Source organism: Ostrinia nubilalis, chromosome 21 (assembly GCF_963855985.1).
Source record: "Ostrinia nubilalis chromosome 21, ilOstNubi1.1, whole genome shotgun sequence".
Classification (NCBI taxonomy): domain Eukaryota; kingdom Metazoa; phylum Arthropoda; class Insecta; order Lepidoptera; family Crambidae; genus Ostrinia; species Ostrinia nubilalis.
This window is the reverse complement of record NC_087108.1, coordinates 9,386,756-9,402,871: the sequence shown is the minus strand read 5'-3', so window position 1 is coordinate 9,402,871 and position 16,116 is coordinate 9,386,756. Positions and strand designations below refer to the sequence as shown.

General features: G+C 37.0%; 1 protein-coding gene and 1 long non-coding RNA gene across 2 annotated transcripts in view; one reads left to right on the top strand and one right to left on the bottom strand.

Moving 5' to 3' along the window:
- Positions 1–202: 202 nt before the first annotated feature.
- Positions 203–1,594, bottom strand: LOC135082345 (uncharacterized). The gene is made up of 4 exons (XR_010259397.1): positions 1,272–1,594; positions 892–1,184; positions 728–790; positions 203–519 (listed from the first exon to the last, which is right to left on the bottom strand). It is a non-coding gene; the product is annotated as an uncharacterized LOC135082345 (long non-coding RNA).
- A 498-nt stretch (positions 1,595–2,092) lies between these two features.
- Positions 2,093–16,116, top strand: part of LOC135082344 (oxysterol-binding protein 1) — a 32,580-nt gene continuing 18,556 nt past the window's right edge. The window contains 10 exon segments of the mRNA XM_063977134.1: positions 2,093–2,343; positions 2,902–3,090; positions 3,852–4,125; positions 4,467–4,767; positions 7,887–8,008; positions 8,677–8,754; positions 9,071–9,181; positions 9,613–9,724; positions 14,562–14,748; positions 15,973–16,060. Coding sequence (XP_063833204.1) covers positions 2,201–2,343; positions 2,902–3,090; positions 3,852–4,125; positions 4,467–4,767; positions 7,887–8,008; positions 8,677–8,754; positions 9,071–9,181; positions 9,613–9,724; positions 14,562–14,748; positions 15,973–16,060 — 1,605 coding nt within the window. The 5' untranslated portion in view covers positions 2,093–2,200.

Below are 16,116 nucleotides of genomic sequence, written 5' to 3'. Positions count from 1 at the left end.
TATGTCTAAAGAGAGTATGTCTAAAGACAGATAGGAAACGGCCCTAGTATTGGTTAAACGATAAACAAACTGGTACCGAGCTAGATTGTCCAGTAGGTGGCGCTGAATACAATATGGCGTCTGCCGCCCACAGATTAAATATACCTGTCATACTTTTTTATGATCCGTTCCTTTTCATGTATTGCGGTTAAAAATAAAACTATTGAAGTATCAAATGAAACTTTATTGATGAAATATAACATGAAATATTTTGTTTACGAAAATCAATAAGCATTAAAACTATTGGATTTTAAAAGATTACAGTTACTGTTGTGATTACAGTAGGTACATTGTTTTAGTTTTTACATAATGTACTCACGGCTTGACATTTGAATGTAACTCATACAAAATAAGTTGCGTTATGACTTATAGTAAAATAGTTTTTAATGTTCTCCATAAATTCACACGTTCACTCTCACTTTGGTTCTGTCCAATCCAATAGCTACTGTAAGCAGGCCAGATCTACACGTTTCTCACCACCTGTAAAATATATGAAATATTTGTAAATTAAGAGCAAAAAGATGCGCATGTCACCGTAAGACTGTAATCTCCTACATCATCTACATTCTACACTAATATTATAAAGAGTACAGCAGATGAACAAGTGATCTGTCTTATCTACCATACCTATCTTACTGTCTGTTTTGTTTCTAGATTTGCACTACTTTGTTAAATAAAATTAATTTACCTTGTCAAATGTGTACTTGTCAATCAATTACATGTACATTCACAGAATCTGGATTCCACCAATCTGTAATTAAATAATTAACTTTTATTTGATCCTAGTCGAAAAGCGTCAGAGGATAGTGTTAGAATCATTTTGAGGGTGTTTTAAATTTTAAAGGTACTTACCAAATGTTCTTATCAACAGAAGTTAATATTCATCTAATACAAATCTTCCTAATTTAATGCATTTATGTCATGGCATAACTTGCAAATGAAATGAGTTCATCGTTTGTAATCAAGCATTCTTGGTCTGGTTTTATTGCTTATATAGGTTTCTTCTAAACTTATTTGAATAGGAAGTAAAGGTTGGTTCATCTGGATTTTAAGTAACAGTTGACAATAATGATCAGCACCGGTGATTCCATAGCAAGCACTTTTATTGTAATTGCAGCTTAACACCTTATAAGTTCGATATTAACCTGAAACAAATAGGTACTTAGATTCACTGTATAAAACACGTATCATCATTCACTGTGTCCTGCAATCTATGCCTGCAATGTACCTACGTGTATTGTATTTTGGGTCCAAACTCCAAACTCCAAAGTATGTTGTTACTCCATGAAACGATCCATATTTAGTTTCCATTGATTTAAATGGAGTTATGAATGATATTGTAATGAAGATTTAATCCTTTGTGTGGTTCAATACTTGATAAAACATGATGTTGCTGCAAGCTGCAATAACCTTTCTCGAGTGGATATCTTACTTGAGAGAAATTTCTTCTTAAAACAAACATCAATCCAACTGGCAATCCATGCACATGTAGTTCTTATTAATATTGATTGAGAAATTATTGATTTTAGATAAAATTTGTTTAAAGAAAAACACGTTTTTTCGATGAAAATTTTTGACGTTTTTTTTTTTAATAATGTCACAGTTGTAGACTTGAGACGGAACTAAATTGATTAAAGTGAAAATTACGACTTTGAATTAATATACTTTTAAATAAACATTTCATTTATAGAATGCAAATAGATTCAATAAAATAATTTATAAATAAAAGTTGAAGTTGTAATTCGAAAATGTTTACTAACTTGATTCCAGACACGCAAAAGACCATTGCCATTGTCGCATAAAGGACAACTATAAAAAAAGTCACTTCCTCTCGGAACTGTCAAAAAAATTCACTCTCTATGGAGCTGTCAAACTCTATGGCGTTTCCACCCCGTGTGAGGATCATTATATTAATTGAATAGCATTTTATTCACTTAATTTAGAAGTTAAATTAAGAATGGAGCGCTATCTTCATGCCTACCTACTCCATGTTTTTCTTTCATTGGTATCTACGTCATCATAATCAACATCAATGATAGATTTGACAGTTACAAATTTTTAATCTATGCTGTGTGATGGAAGAAGACGGACGTGGCTGATGGAATTTTGTATTATGTTTTTCGTGAATTTCCATGTCTGAGCAGTGTTTAACATTACAAAAATGTCTGACGTAATTGTGCCTAAGGGTCAGCCTATCCCTGGTGATCCAGAAAAGAAAGGCTGGCTTTTTAAGTGGACAAATTACCTCAAGGGTTATCAGCGGAGATGGTTCGTGTTGTCGAACGGATTATTGTCGTATTACAGGTAAATAAATAAAAAGTTATAAAAAGTCGGTACATCAACACAATTTCACAGTTTTATTTGCAGATTAAATTCTGTCTTTAGTGAGATATACATACACATACCATCACATCTGGTCACGAACGATGTTCACTGTGATTTTTCGCAGTATGACGCAGTGCTAGGTTTTCCTATTTTTAGTAGTTATTTCTTACAATATAAGTTCAACAACTTACTGGCATGATTCGTATAATAACTGTAACATTGTTAAATAAACATATTGTAGAAACTAATTATGTACTATGTTGATGGCTGTATATTTGGAGTAGTTAATTCAAACAATTTACAAACCCTAAAAGTATGTTTATGCCTAATATAATATGCAATAATATATGTCTCGTAGAACATTTATTGAGCCATTCCTGAAAACAACCACCAATATCAATGTCTCATCAGACTTGACCATGAGACAGTTTTGAACTAATATATGATAATGTTATCTCATAATTCGTGCTGTATTTATTTATTTCAATATCAATCAATGTTTTTTGTCTTTATTATTAACTTTTATATTTTTTATAGGAATCAAGCCGAGATGGCTCACACATGTCGTGGGACCATCTCTTTACTCGGTGCTCTGATCCACACGGCGGATTCCTGCACGTTTGTCATCAGCAATGGAGGAACACAGACGTTTCACATCCGAGCCCACGACGAAGTTGAACGACAAAGCTGGGTGACTGCACTCGAGCTGGCAAAGGCGAAAGCGATGTTAGTGTTAGTCGGTTGCCAGTCATTACTGGGTCTAAGGTGGCGGTGCTGGAAATGTATAACGCCTTAACCCTCTGAATGCTGATAACACACTAAAAACTACCTACATACTGATTTACATTATTTCTTTTTTGAGTTAAAGTTTTTGTATTATTAATACAAGTCTTGTCAAATAATCTTGAAATTGACAAAGTAGGCAGAATAATAATCTCACAAATTATAAAACTAACATACAATAACATTGTTGTGGCAGTAGTAGATATCATCTTGAAATGAAAAAAATGTATTTCACTGGTTGAACCTTAATTCATCCACCTACATTCCACAATTGAATGTGGTATTTTAATAAAAGTAAGGGTCAAATGAAAGAGCAGACTTAAACATTACCCAGCTGTTGTGAATAATGATTTAATATTAATTTATTTTAATTATACTGAACTCACGCGAGATTATCGCCGTGAACCTTGGCTTTAAAACTCTGATGTAGCTCTTGTGTGTACTTTGAACCTGCAGTGACCCATTAGTATGTAAATAAGTTGAAAGTTAATAAAATATTCTATGAATTAGAAACCTCTAATAAGATTCTTATAAGAACTCATTTGGCATGTGTTATATTTATGTGTATATATTTATGCTCAAGGTTATAATAATAATTAGTAAGTTGAAGAAGAATAACCATAGAATTTATAAGACTGTCTTCAATATAAAACAATAGTTTTTGTCTAAAAAGGCTATGTAGCGATAAGCTGTTAACATTTCAGTCGCGCACAAGAATCTGACGATGACGAGGACCAGATGTCATCTGGTCCAGTAGCTGTAGGCAGCGGCGAGGGCGAGAGCGAGGACGCGGGTGGCATAGCCCGGGAGCTGGCCGCGCGCTTCCACGACCTTCGCACCTGCTCCGAGCTCGTCGCCAGGCACGGGGCGGCCTTGCAGCGCTCCCTGGTAGACCTCGAGACTCCGCCCACCGACACCACGAAACAAGTGTCGGAGCGCGCGACTCTCTTTAGGATATCCTGCAACGCAATGATGAATGTAAGTGTTTTTGGCAAGCCACCGATGAAATTTTAAATACTTTGCCAAGTTTCGTGTTTCTATTAAAAACTTTAAGTAATTGGGTTGTGAACGCACAAATAGTGTTTTGGATGTTGAATTTTTTGTATGGAATCTCATGAGGTAACGGTTACATCACTGGTGCCCAGAAGTCTAGTCTTGTCTTGAATTTACATACCCGTTATATCAGTACGTAACAAATGATCACAGAAAGCGAGTAGAAAGAAAGTATAGACTGATTTACATAGGTGCATTTAATGCATGTAATCATGATGTTAGTTGTTTAAAAATTAATTTTCTTAATCTTAACTTGTTTACATCAGGCGTGTTCAGAATTCATGAGTGCGGCAGCTGCATCTAGCGCTCGAATGAGCCGCGCGTTGCAGCACGAGAGAGACCAGAAGATGCGCCTCCAAGAAGTAGTAGAGCAGCTCGCGAGACAGCACGACTCGCTGGAGAAGACGGTCACCGCGCGTAGCACGCCGCACACGGGTGAGTGAGCGAGACACCTGCATTACAACATGAGACAGCACAAGACGCGCCTCCAAGAAGTAGTAGAGCAGCTCGCGAGACAGCACGACTCGCTGGAGAAGACGGTCACCGCGCGTAGCACGCCGCACACGGGTGAGTGAGCGAGACACCTGCATTACAACATGAGACAGCACAAGATGCGCCTCCAAGAAGTAGTAGAGCAGCTCGCGAGACGACACGACTCGCTGGAGAAGACGGTCACCGCGCGTAGCACGCCGCACACGGGTGAGTGAGCGAGACACCTATACAGCATGAAATAGAGCACAAGAAGAGAAGATACTGCTCCAAATCGTAGTAAAGCAACTCGTGTAGTGATACAGCACGACTCGGGTGAGTGAACAAGTCGTATGCGACATAGTAGATGATGCGCCTTCCAGAAGTAGTAGAGCAACTCGCGAGACAACACTACTGTAGAAATTATCATTGATCGTAGCACCCCGTATGCAGGTGAGTAAGCGAGATAGTTAAAAAAAGAATACCAGCTAGAGGGCCAGAAAGAACAAGAGTTACTGCTGGAAAGAGAGAATGTTACTGCTGTATTGTTCCAGAAAAAAGTAAATACGTTTTTTATCGCTTTATAAGTATAATATGGTTGTGGAAGTTGGTTAAAAGTTCCATCACTTGTTCTTTTGACCCAGGTCACACAGGTCGTGTATCCGTGTATCATCGTCAGAATTTACTAAATTGAAAAGATATCAATAGATTAGTAAATAAATAAATAATTTTACTATCTTGTCCTAACTAGAGATAAGTTAGTTCAATCTTTTTAATGATATAAAAAGATGTAGGTAGGTGTCTATCTGTCGCAGTCGGATTGTATAATCCGCCGTTTTACATTACCACTAGGCATTTTACATTACAGCTCTGTTTTGTAATACGGCGGTTCAACGTTTAGGCTTTAGGCGGATTGTCATTGCGATACGTTCTTCAATACGGCGGCCCACGTTAAGCCGCATCGTACTACTATAGATTGTAGGGTGACCATACTTACAAAATAAAACAATGTTAAATGAAACTAAATTTTAATAAGACAGATTTTAAGAATTATTACCTTCGTTACTGTATAAATAATATATTTGGCTTCAGTATTTTTTTTTACTTATTTATAAATCACAAGGGATAGCCATCTAAAAAAAAGTAACTCAAAACAATTAGACTTTTCTAAACATTTTAAGAATTAATTAGATATTTGGCTTTAGTCTTTTTTAGACATTAAAAATGATCAAAGGGAACAGGTAACTCAAAACAATAAAGTTTTAGTCATTTTTTCTGGGTTATTTTTCTTTAAGATAAAATTATCTTCACCGGCCAAAGCCATGATTTCATATTTTTACACTAATATTATTGTGTAGGATTCCGCCGAAGACCAGAATCCATAGCCACTTTGTCCGGCAGCGCCACGGTATTGAAAATAGGAACTAAAAACTGTCAAAGCGGCGGGTAATGACACGCTGTTTTACATTACGGCTAGCCGTATTGAAGAACGTTTGGCGCCGAATACATTCCGGCGGATTTTCATTCAGCCGTATTCAATCCGGCTAAACGCTAATCCGCCGTATTACAAAACAGAGCTGTAATGCAAAATGCCTAGCTGTAATGTAAAACGGCGGATTATACAATCTGACTGCGACATATCTACCACTCACTATCTACCGACGAGGAATTTGCGACGAATACCCTTTTTTCTACTTCTAAAAAAAAGAATCATTGAACGCTTCCAATGTTTGTCGCGCAACAAATTCTACGTGGAACGGAACGCATCATAGCTTTGACGGACGTAAAAATCGAACGAAAGTAAATTTTATTGGCGAATGTTGGATTAAAAATTAAACAAAAAAAAAGGTTTATCGTGTTTTTAAATTTGTAGAAAGTGATACAGTGTTAAAATAATGTTTAACATTTAAAATTTGGCTTTGGTACGTAAGACAGTCTTATTCCAAAATGTAATCATTGATTCTCCTTTGGTAGATTGCAGTTTTTTGACGATCTCAAGGTTGTTTTACTCTACAAAGCAATGCAGTCGTAATTGGTAGAGCATTACGCATTCGTTTATTTAATTATCGTCTGCCGCGTCGAAGTGTTACCTTTGGGCAGTGCCCTAGTTCGACTATTGGTTTACCGTCGCGTTTGTTGTGATCTTGGCCTTGTGTAGCGCTAGTTTTGCGATAACATCGCTCTGTTTAGGTTATTTGCTATGACAAATTGAATGATACATCATCACATGCAATACGTCATGGGCGGTAAGTGAAGACTCGGTTGTCGAGAATGCATTCGGCCTGTTTGAATGGCTTGCGTTCATCTAGTTGGCACCTGGGCCGCATCCACGAAAGTGGTTGAACATCCATACCCTATTGTTTAAATTATCACTTCCACCAACATGTCGCTGAGCAGTGATGAAAGCATTCACCACAAATGGCTTGTTACTAAGGCAACCATGATAAGGCATAGAAATGTATGACTGGCTAAAAGTGCTGAATAGGTTACGCTTTCACGTCACAATTAATTAGCATTCAATTAACTTATTTTACTTTGTTTTTTCGTTATAGGTATACATTATATTTTGGCTTTTGCTAAAGGGAAATGAATAGTGCATTACAGTGGTGCATAAATTATTTTTTCAATATACTGAGCCCACCAAGGAATGATCAAAGTGACGTTATTCTTGTTTAATTTAGCTTATTCGGTTGTTTACTCAGCAGTTCGCTACAGTAAAAGGAATTCATGTTACTAGTCCAATCACATAGTAGATATCAGTAAAGTTCATGCTTTGTAATTGATTTCACAGCATTAGCCCAGTAAAATAGAGAAAAGAATGGTCAGCTCATTTAGTTTAATGGCCCACAATTCGTTATCAAAGCATGTAGTTCTAGTCTCAATTTGATGTCTACATTATGCTTGTGGATTGAGTATGTTTGTAAATAATTACCCATTTTCCAGCTAGTTGATAATTGTATATGACTCATACAAATGAAATCAAGAGAGATTATATTAACAGTGACCATTTCTATCAAGGCTTTGCCACTGTGACTAACTTGATTACTTTGTTTAATACAAGAATTTGAAATAGTGTTATGTATGTAATAGTGAGGTGAAAAATAACCAACATTGGAAAAGAAAAGTTTCTGATTTGTATTATTAATTTGATTTATTTTTCAACTATTCTGGAAGTTTGTTATTTATTTTTAGTATAAATTCATTTATTATTGACATAGGTGGAAACGGTTCGGGGCAGGGGAACGAGACAGAGGATGAAGATCATGAATTCTTCGATGCAGTGGAGGAGGGTGTGTCTTCTGCCATGGAGGATAAGACTTCCTTTGTGATTAAAGTGCCCGTAAGTGTTACTTTGTTGGACATCTATTTACTTTCCTAATAGCACGCCTCAGAAGGAAGTGACGTAGCAATTTTAGTCAGTTTGATAGTGTCTCTTGATGTGTGAATCGTTAAAACTAATATACCTACTAGTCATGTGTTCATGAAAAGGCAATTTTGAAACTGAAAATTCTTATTTGAATGTTAACATTACTCAATCGGTCCTCTGTTGAGTGTTAATGCATTTGAAGACTATTTACTTATCTATGTCACAAACATAGGCATTTATATTATAACAAAGAACAAAACCTTGTATAAAGTTGACACTGATTACTTTCAGCCTTTAAAAAAAGACCAGCAAAATTACTTCACTAAAGATAATATTTTTTACAAACTGGTTTCTTAATTAATTCATTGTATGTTCCTGTCCATTGTTTCATTGAAATCAACTGTTTGCTGACAAAGTTACACATTATTATCTCATTATTTAATAGATGGGTATTATTGGATAGCTCATTAACGTCCAAGGTCATTATACATTGTCTATTATATTACGGCCAATGATAATACCAAGGTCTCCACTTTCGTAGCGTCTAAATGCAATACAGAAATTGCTGAGTTTAGTTTAGAGGCATCGGACCGTGACGTGACGCGACATCGCTCATAATTCATATCACGTGTCATTTACAGGTCAATAGGAAAAACAAAGTAAAGAGCGGGGAAAGCTCAGATGAATCTGAGGGCGAGACTGTAACGGAAACACAACAGGTTAGTAAATACGAGAATAATTACGTTGTATTGTGTTTAGAATGTTTATATTTATTGTATCCGTATATCAAAATAGATGACACCTTTCTTGTACCTTAATTGTACTATTGCGGACTTTTCCTATCATAATCTTAGCTTTTCAATCTTTATTATAGTCTTTACAAATGAGAACTTTAAAAAGAATAATGATAAATATAAAATACTTTGTTTTATAATTACTGAAGTTCACCTGTCTGATGAAAAAAGTTATTATTAAAGCAATATTTGAATTTATTGCTTTCAATCCATGTTGATATATATGCTTATTTTTTTAAAGGTGATATTTGTGGAAGACAAGGAAAGAGCAGAAAGTGCGATGGGCGGCGCAGAAGCCAACGCGACTGCGAGCAAGGCGCCCGACAGCGAGAAACAGGATGTCAAAGTTTGGGTAAGTACATAAATAATATCCTTGGACATTTTTACACTGCACCTCTAGTCCCAAACTAAGCAATGCTTGTACTATGGGTACTAGACAACGGAGTAAGTACTGTATAACTTTGTATGTCTGTGGAACTTTGTATATTAACTTCTGAGTCATGTATCTGGTTCATGTTTATAACACTGTTATTTACTAAGGAACATGCATGGACTAGTACAATATTGTTGATAAGAAAAGTTTGAGTGTTGTAAATATGATGGTTTAAAGAATATTTTTATGAGGTGACCTCTTCAAGTAAGCAAAATATAATGCTTTTGGGGTTCGAACTGTTGGGCCATTGTCATCTTAGTTTATTTTTATGAAGAGTCATTTTCCATTCGACCATGGTGTCTGAGAATTATAAACCTTATGATTTACGAATAACAAACATTTTTGTTCAGCCGCACGTGTCGGAGCTAACGAGCACGGTGGACGGACACCCGCGGCGTACGCGTGTGCCCGACAAGCCCAACTACCCGCTTAGCCTGTGGTCCATCATGAAGAACTGTATAGGTGAGTGCAGATCTACTTCACATAACAGGTTTAATTTTAAGAGGAGAGCGTATCTTCACCTTAAAGGCCGGCAACGCACCTGTAACGCCCCTGGGTCTGCGGGTGTCTATGGGCGACGGTAATCACTTACCATCAGGTGATCCGTCTGCTCGTTTGCCTCCAAATCCTTCAAAACATAGAGGATAGATCTGGAGAGACAAGTACAAGCTGTAGTTGATGGAGTTTTCATGCAGAGAAATGTGTGATATTTAGATTTAAAACGTTACTATCCAAGAATGTATGCAAGGGATATTAAAAACAATATGGTGCCTGCTTAAATAGTGTCTACCGAAGATAGTTCAGTTAGACGTATTTAAACTATGAGTTATGTTATCTATTTATCTGTTAGTATTGGGTAATTAGTAGCAGGGTTCGAAAATATCCGATATTTATTATAAATATCAAAATATCGGATATTTATGATATATATCCGATATATATCAACTTTGATATATATCAATTTTGTATGAAAGCCATAGTATTATTTTATTGTATTACTAGCTTTCTGCCCGCGGCTTCGCCCGCGTGGAATTTTGTCTGTCACAGAAAAACTTTATCGCGCGCGTCCCTGTTTCAAAAACCGGGATAAAAACTATCCTATGTCCATTCCCGGGACTCAAACTATGTCCCTGCCAAATTTCATCGAAATCGGTTGCGAGGTTTAAGCGGGAAAGCGTAACAGACAGACAGACAGACAGAGTTACTTTCGCATTTATAATATTAGTTGGGATTCATGAGTACTATTGCATATGTGTTACATGAACATGTTTTTAATGTTTTTAAAACTTAAAATCAGACAAATAAAGCAAAAACATAAATTATCTTTGAAATACGGCAAAATCAACTAAACAAATAAAAATCTTATGTCAAAAAGTACAAATACAGTAACAAATTTTAAAAGTTGATATATATCATCAAAACCGGCTTGATATATATCGGATATATATCCGATATATATCTTGATATACAACGTGTCCCAAAATTCAAGGATAAGCCGGCGCCGCAGGGTGGACATAGTCATGACTACTTTAGAAAAAATAAGAAAAAAAATCTATCTCAATTATTTTTTAAGTTACACAATAAATTATGAAATTCGTCGAAAATTGACACCCCTTATGATATTTTACATTACCACGACAACAATTTTTCAAATACTTCTGTTTTTTTGTTTGTATTGGCAACTTAAGTAGTGCTGCTGTCTACTCCAATTCTTAAAACCCTCAGAATCCTTGCAATTTTTACACAAAAGTTAATCAAAATTTGATATTTCCTTAAAATTTTGAACGAATTTTACTTTCACTCCACTTTGACTCGTCGTTTTGTAAAAAAACAGTATGAACACTACTGCGGCAAGTTTTTTATTAAGTTGACGCAACTATCCAAGATTCCAAAATGGTATAATACTCTAAGAAAACTAGTCGCAAAAAAGATATGCGTACCATTTTTACAAGCACTTCGCTTGTTAGTTAGTATGGGATAAATCTTGCAATTAAATTTAAAACCAGTTCTCCTCAACCAATTGAGCTGAAATTTGGTATACTTATGTAAGTACGATGACATTGCAATATTATGGTATCATTGAGCTGGATGGAGTCTGGAGGTGGCCATAGGAACTTCTAAACGAAACGGCAGAATCGCATCTAGTTTGGGTTCGTTGGATATCTTTTCGAGCACTTTAGTGCTAGATGATGTCCAGGGTCCTGATGATGAAGTCAAGAGGTGGCCAGGAGCTGGCCAAAGGAACTCCTAATCGAAATGGCGGAAGATTATCGAGTTTGGGTTCGTTGGATTTGACTTCCCGAGCACTTGGACCATGAGATTGAGAAACAACTAAAAAGTGTAAAATAAAGTTATAATAAAAAAAAAACTTTTTTAAAAACAAGCATTAATGCGAAATTTTACGAAAGAATTTAATGATAAAAATAATTGTATGCAAGGTTCAAATAATTTCGAAAGTTTGTAGCGCAAACAGAAAAAAAGAGGAATAAATTCCATGCGCGATTATAACTTTATTTTAAACTTTTTAGTTGTTTCTCAATCTCATGGCCCAAGTGCCCGAGAAGACAAATCCAACGAACCCAAACTCGATAAGCTTCCACTATTTCGTTTAGGAGTTCCTATGGCCAGTTCCTGGCCACCTCTTGACTTCATCATCAGGATCCTGGACATCATCTAGCACCAAAGTGCTTGAAAAGACAAATCTAACGAACCTAAACTAGATGCAATTCCTCCATTTCATTTAGAAGTTCCTATGGCCACCTCCAGACTCCATCCAGCTCAATGATACCATAATATTGCATTGTTATCGTACTTACGTAAGTATACCAAATTTCAGCTCAACTGGTTGAGGAGAACTGGTTTTAAATTTAGTTGCAAGATTTATCCCTTACTATTAATAAGCGAAGTGCTTGTAAAAATGGTACGCATATCTTTTTTGCGACTAGTTTTCTTAGAGTATTATACCATTTTGGAATCTTGGTTAGTTGCGTCAACTTTATAATAAACTTGCCGCAGTAGTGTTCATACTGTTTTTTTACAAAACGACGAGTCAAAGTGGAGTGAAAGTAAAAATCGTTCAAAATTTTAAGGAAATATCATATTTTGATTAACTTTTGTGTAAAAACTGCAAGGATTCTGGGGGTTTTAAGAATTAGAGTGGACAGCAACACTACTTAAGTTGCCAATACAAACAAAAAAACAGAAGTATTTGAAAAATTGTGGTCGTGGTAATGTAAAATATCATAAGGGGTGTCAATTTTCGACGAATTTCATAATTTATTGTGTAACTTAAAAAATAATTGAGATAGATTTTTTTTCTTATTTTTCCTAAAGTAGTCATGACTATGTCCATCCTGCGGCGCCGGCTTATCCTTGAATTTTGGGACACGTTGTATATCCTCGAACCCTGATTAGTAGTAAACAGAAATGTTCAAAATAAAAATGAAACTAACTATTGCTTCTGTTTATACTTACATTCTGCACGAAATACATAATTATGTCTCATCGTGTTTGTTTTCTACATAATTATATTCGCTACTTTAATAGAAGTGACACTGTAAGAAAATAACTGTCATTTCTCAGCCAGAGAAATATGTTACGTCGAGGTCAATTGCCTCCTGACTTCAATAAATCGAAAGTCATATTAATTATAATTAAAATCGTTGCTCTGTCATCCAATGGGAGGTTGAGTCGAGATCAACTATCGGTCGTTGCAATCATCTAGAGAGATTACAATTGATATTGTATTGCTCAGCATTATTTACTCATGTTTTTTGCTACAATTACATTAATTGACGTACCCGTATGTTCACACTTGTGGTTTTATTGAGTCAATACTGATACTGCATTTGAGAAAAACTGATAACAGTGCGTTCACACTTTGCGGTTACACGAACATTTTTGACTACGATTTCCTGTCCTTAAAAAAGCTTCTTACTTACTCATTTACTTGCGTATTTTTTTCTGTGACTAATAGATGTTATTATAATGTCATTTCGATTTATATCGGTCAAAGACCGCAATACTTTTCGTATAACTCGTGTAATCTTTATTAAAACTCAGACAAGCTAAAAGTGTGCGATATCGCGACTGCACGTGCAATATCGCGCGACGCCGACGGACGCCAAGTTATTCCGACTTATCGCGTCGTCTCGTAAACGTTACGCATTGTTTATTGAGAATGACATTGATAAGAAAAGTTACTTACAAATTTTAACATTGGCACTCGTTTCTCAGGGCAAATTGTGGGCGTTGTTCTTTGTTTTTTCATTGTATTACTGAAAATTGCGATATAGTTATGTAAACGAAGTTTAATGGTCTCAATATAGAGCCCCATGTAACCATGTATTTTGTTGCCGAACATGAAATTAGTCGGATGATGAATGAGCATACGATGTTAATATTGATATGAGCAACAGCGACATACGACCGAAATAGATCCGAAAATAAGTAATACGGAAACCACATTATGGAGGGGAGTAATCCTGTATTCCTACAATCTGCTAGTCCTTCCATAGTTAATAGGTCTGGTTGAAATGTGCTATTTTGTATAGCATTAGAATTCGTCAAATCCAAATAATTTATTCAGTACTTAGGCCCATTCCAGGGCGCTTATACACGTCCCGAATATAAACTGGAAACTGTGGAAGTGGAACGATATAATCGCCTGAGTTAACGTACTTCCACGTGGGGCACACTGAAAACCAGCGTCGTGGCCTTCCTCATCGTAGGCCACGGCATAATATGCTGAGTGGGGTCCCATTGCGATGGACATCGCTGTTCGACAGGGTGTGTTATCTCTGTCTTTTTTTATTTTTTATGTGTTTTGATCTTTTGTCTGTGATGTCCATTGCAATAAAGGCCTAATCAGACCTAAGCGGTATTCGCTACCGTCTGCGGCAGAGAAAACCCAGTGGGTATGCGGTAATATTACTGTTCATACCTAAGCGGTATTCGCTACCGTCTGCGGCGATACTAAATACCTGAGCGAAACCCGCGTGGTATGTACCTCTACCCACAGCGGCAGCGAATATTGCTCAGGTTTGAATAGACCTTAAATGTTTATTTCTAATACCAGAGTAAATACAAATGAGTAAGTCATCTTCATAGAATGCACCGTGCGCGGTTTGTATGTGAGCATGCGCCAAATTAGCGTGGATTAGCGGGGAGTTGCGCCGAATTTTGTCAGTGTGTGCGTGCGCGCCGCATACGTATTGGCGCGCTCACATACAAACCGCGCTCGGTGCGTTTCTATAAAGATGACCTACCCATTTGTATTTACTCTACTAATACTCTCCAGGCAAGGAGCTGTCCAAGATCCCGATCCCGGTGAACTTCAGCGAGCCGCTGTCCATGCTGCAGCGGCTGACGGAGGACTACGAGTACTCCAACATCCTGGACCAGGCCACGCAGTTCAGTGACCCCGCGCACCAGCTGGCCTACGTGGCCGCCTTCACCGTCTCCTCCTACGCGACCACCTCCAACAGGTATTTAACCGCCTCTTTGGTCTAGTGGTATGACCACCTTCTTCAGACGCAGAGGTCCCGGGTTCGATTCCCAGCGGGGGCAGATTTTTCTGTTCGGTTTGGTTGGTGGTAGGGCTTGTTCTAAGTCCGCCTTGCTAGCTACCACCATCTTACCTAAGTCTGTCGCCATAACAACAATGTTAACAGCATTGTTGTGTTCCGGCAGTTAGAGGTAAGATAGCCAGTTCCTCCGTGGTTGAGGATTCCGGGTGAAGCTCGCTTCTACCTTCGGCCTGATCATCACTTACCATCAGGTGAGATACACGGCAAGAGCTTCCTCGTTGTGGATAAAATAAAATAAAATAAATGCTATCTTGCTTAGGCTTTTGAGACTGTTTCCTCAACTAGCCGGTTCTTAGGCTACCATAAAGTTAATATCCCTTCGGAATAGAGCAACAACCACGTGCTGTCAACGAAACCAATAGACATGTTGACACCACAGTCAATTAACGTACTTTTTAAAACTGTCAAAACGAAACTCTCCCATAGATTTTGTATGGCACTACAAGCAAGTGACGTCACTATTTTCTCAACCCAATTAAACTACTTTTTTCAATTACAATTCGAACAAAAATCGAAATTTACAGGTAATTTAAAATAAATTAGGTTTTTAAGAGCAGAATGAAGAGTCTTTTTAAAACAGTTGTGGTTTCGAATTATTGGGGTATGGTGTCAAACTGTCTATTTTGGATGACACTTGTGTCAGGATTATTTCAATGTTTTGTACAAATAATCACTGAACGTTTCTGAAGCCTTACTTCTCAAATATCCACTATGTCACTCACGTAAACTTAAAACTGTCAAATAATTGCAGAAAACGGTTCTGTTTGACGTGACGGCGAAGGCATCACTCATCCTTTATAACACAGTGTTGCTGCTAGTGACATCTCGCTCGCTCAGTTCTTTGTTGCTCTATTCCGCTAGATATATTAACTTTATGGACGGGATTCTATGTGCTCACGGACCAGGCTTTAGTTGCGTTCTATGACTGTCCATAGACGCAAAGCTAGGTAGCGGATTGTGTTTTTCCATACGCGTTGCTAGGCGGAGAGCACGCTACATGACTTGCAACTTGTGAAGAGAAGCTGCGATTTTATTAATTTTTACCTCGTTTAACTTCAAGTTCACCTCACAAAAACAATTTAACTGCCCACGTTATAAACATTTAATATGTAATTGTTTCAGAACGAATAAACCATTTAATCCTCTCCTTGGTGAGACATTCGAATGTGATCGGATGTCGGACCTCGGGTGGCGGTCTATATCGGAACAGGCAAGTAACAATATTCTTTTTTACTATCCAATCATTTTTTGAGACACAAATCTACC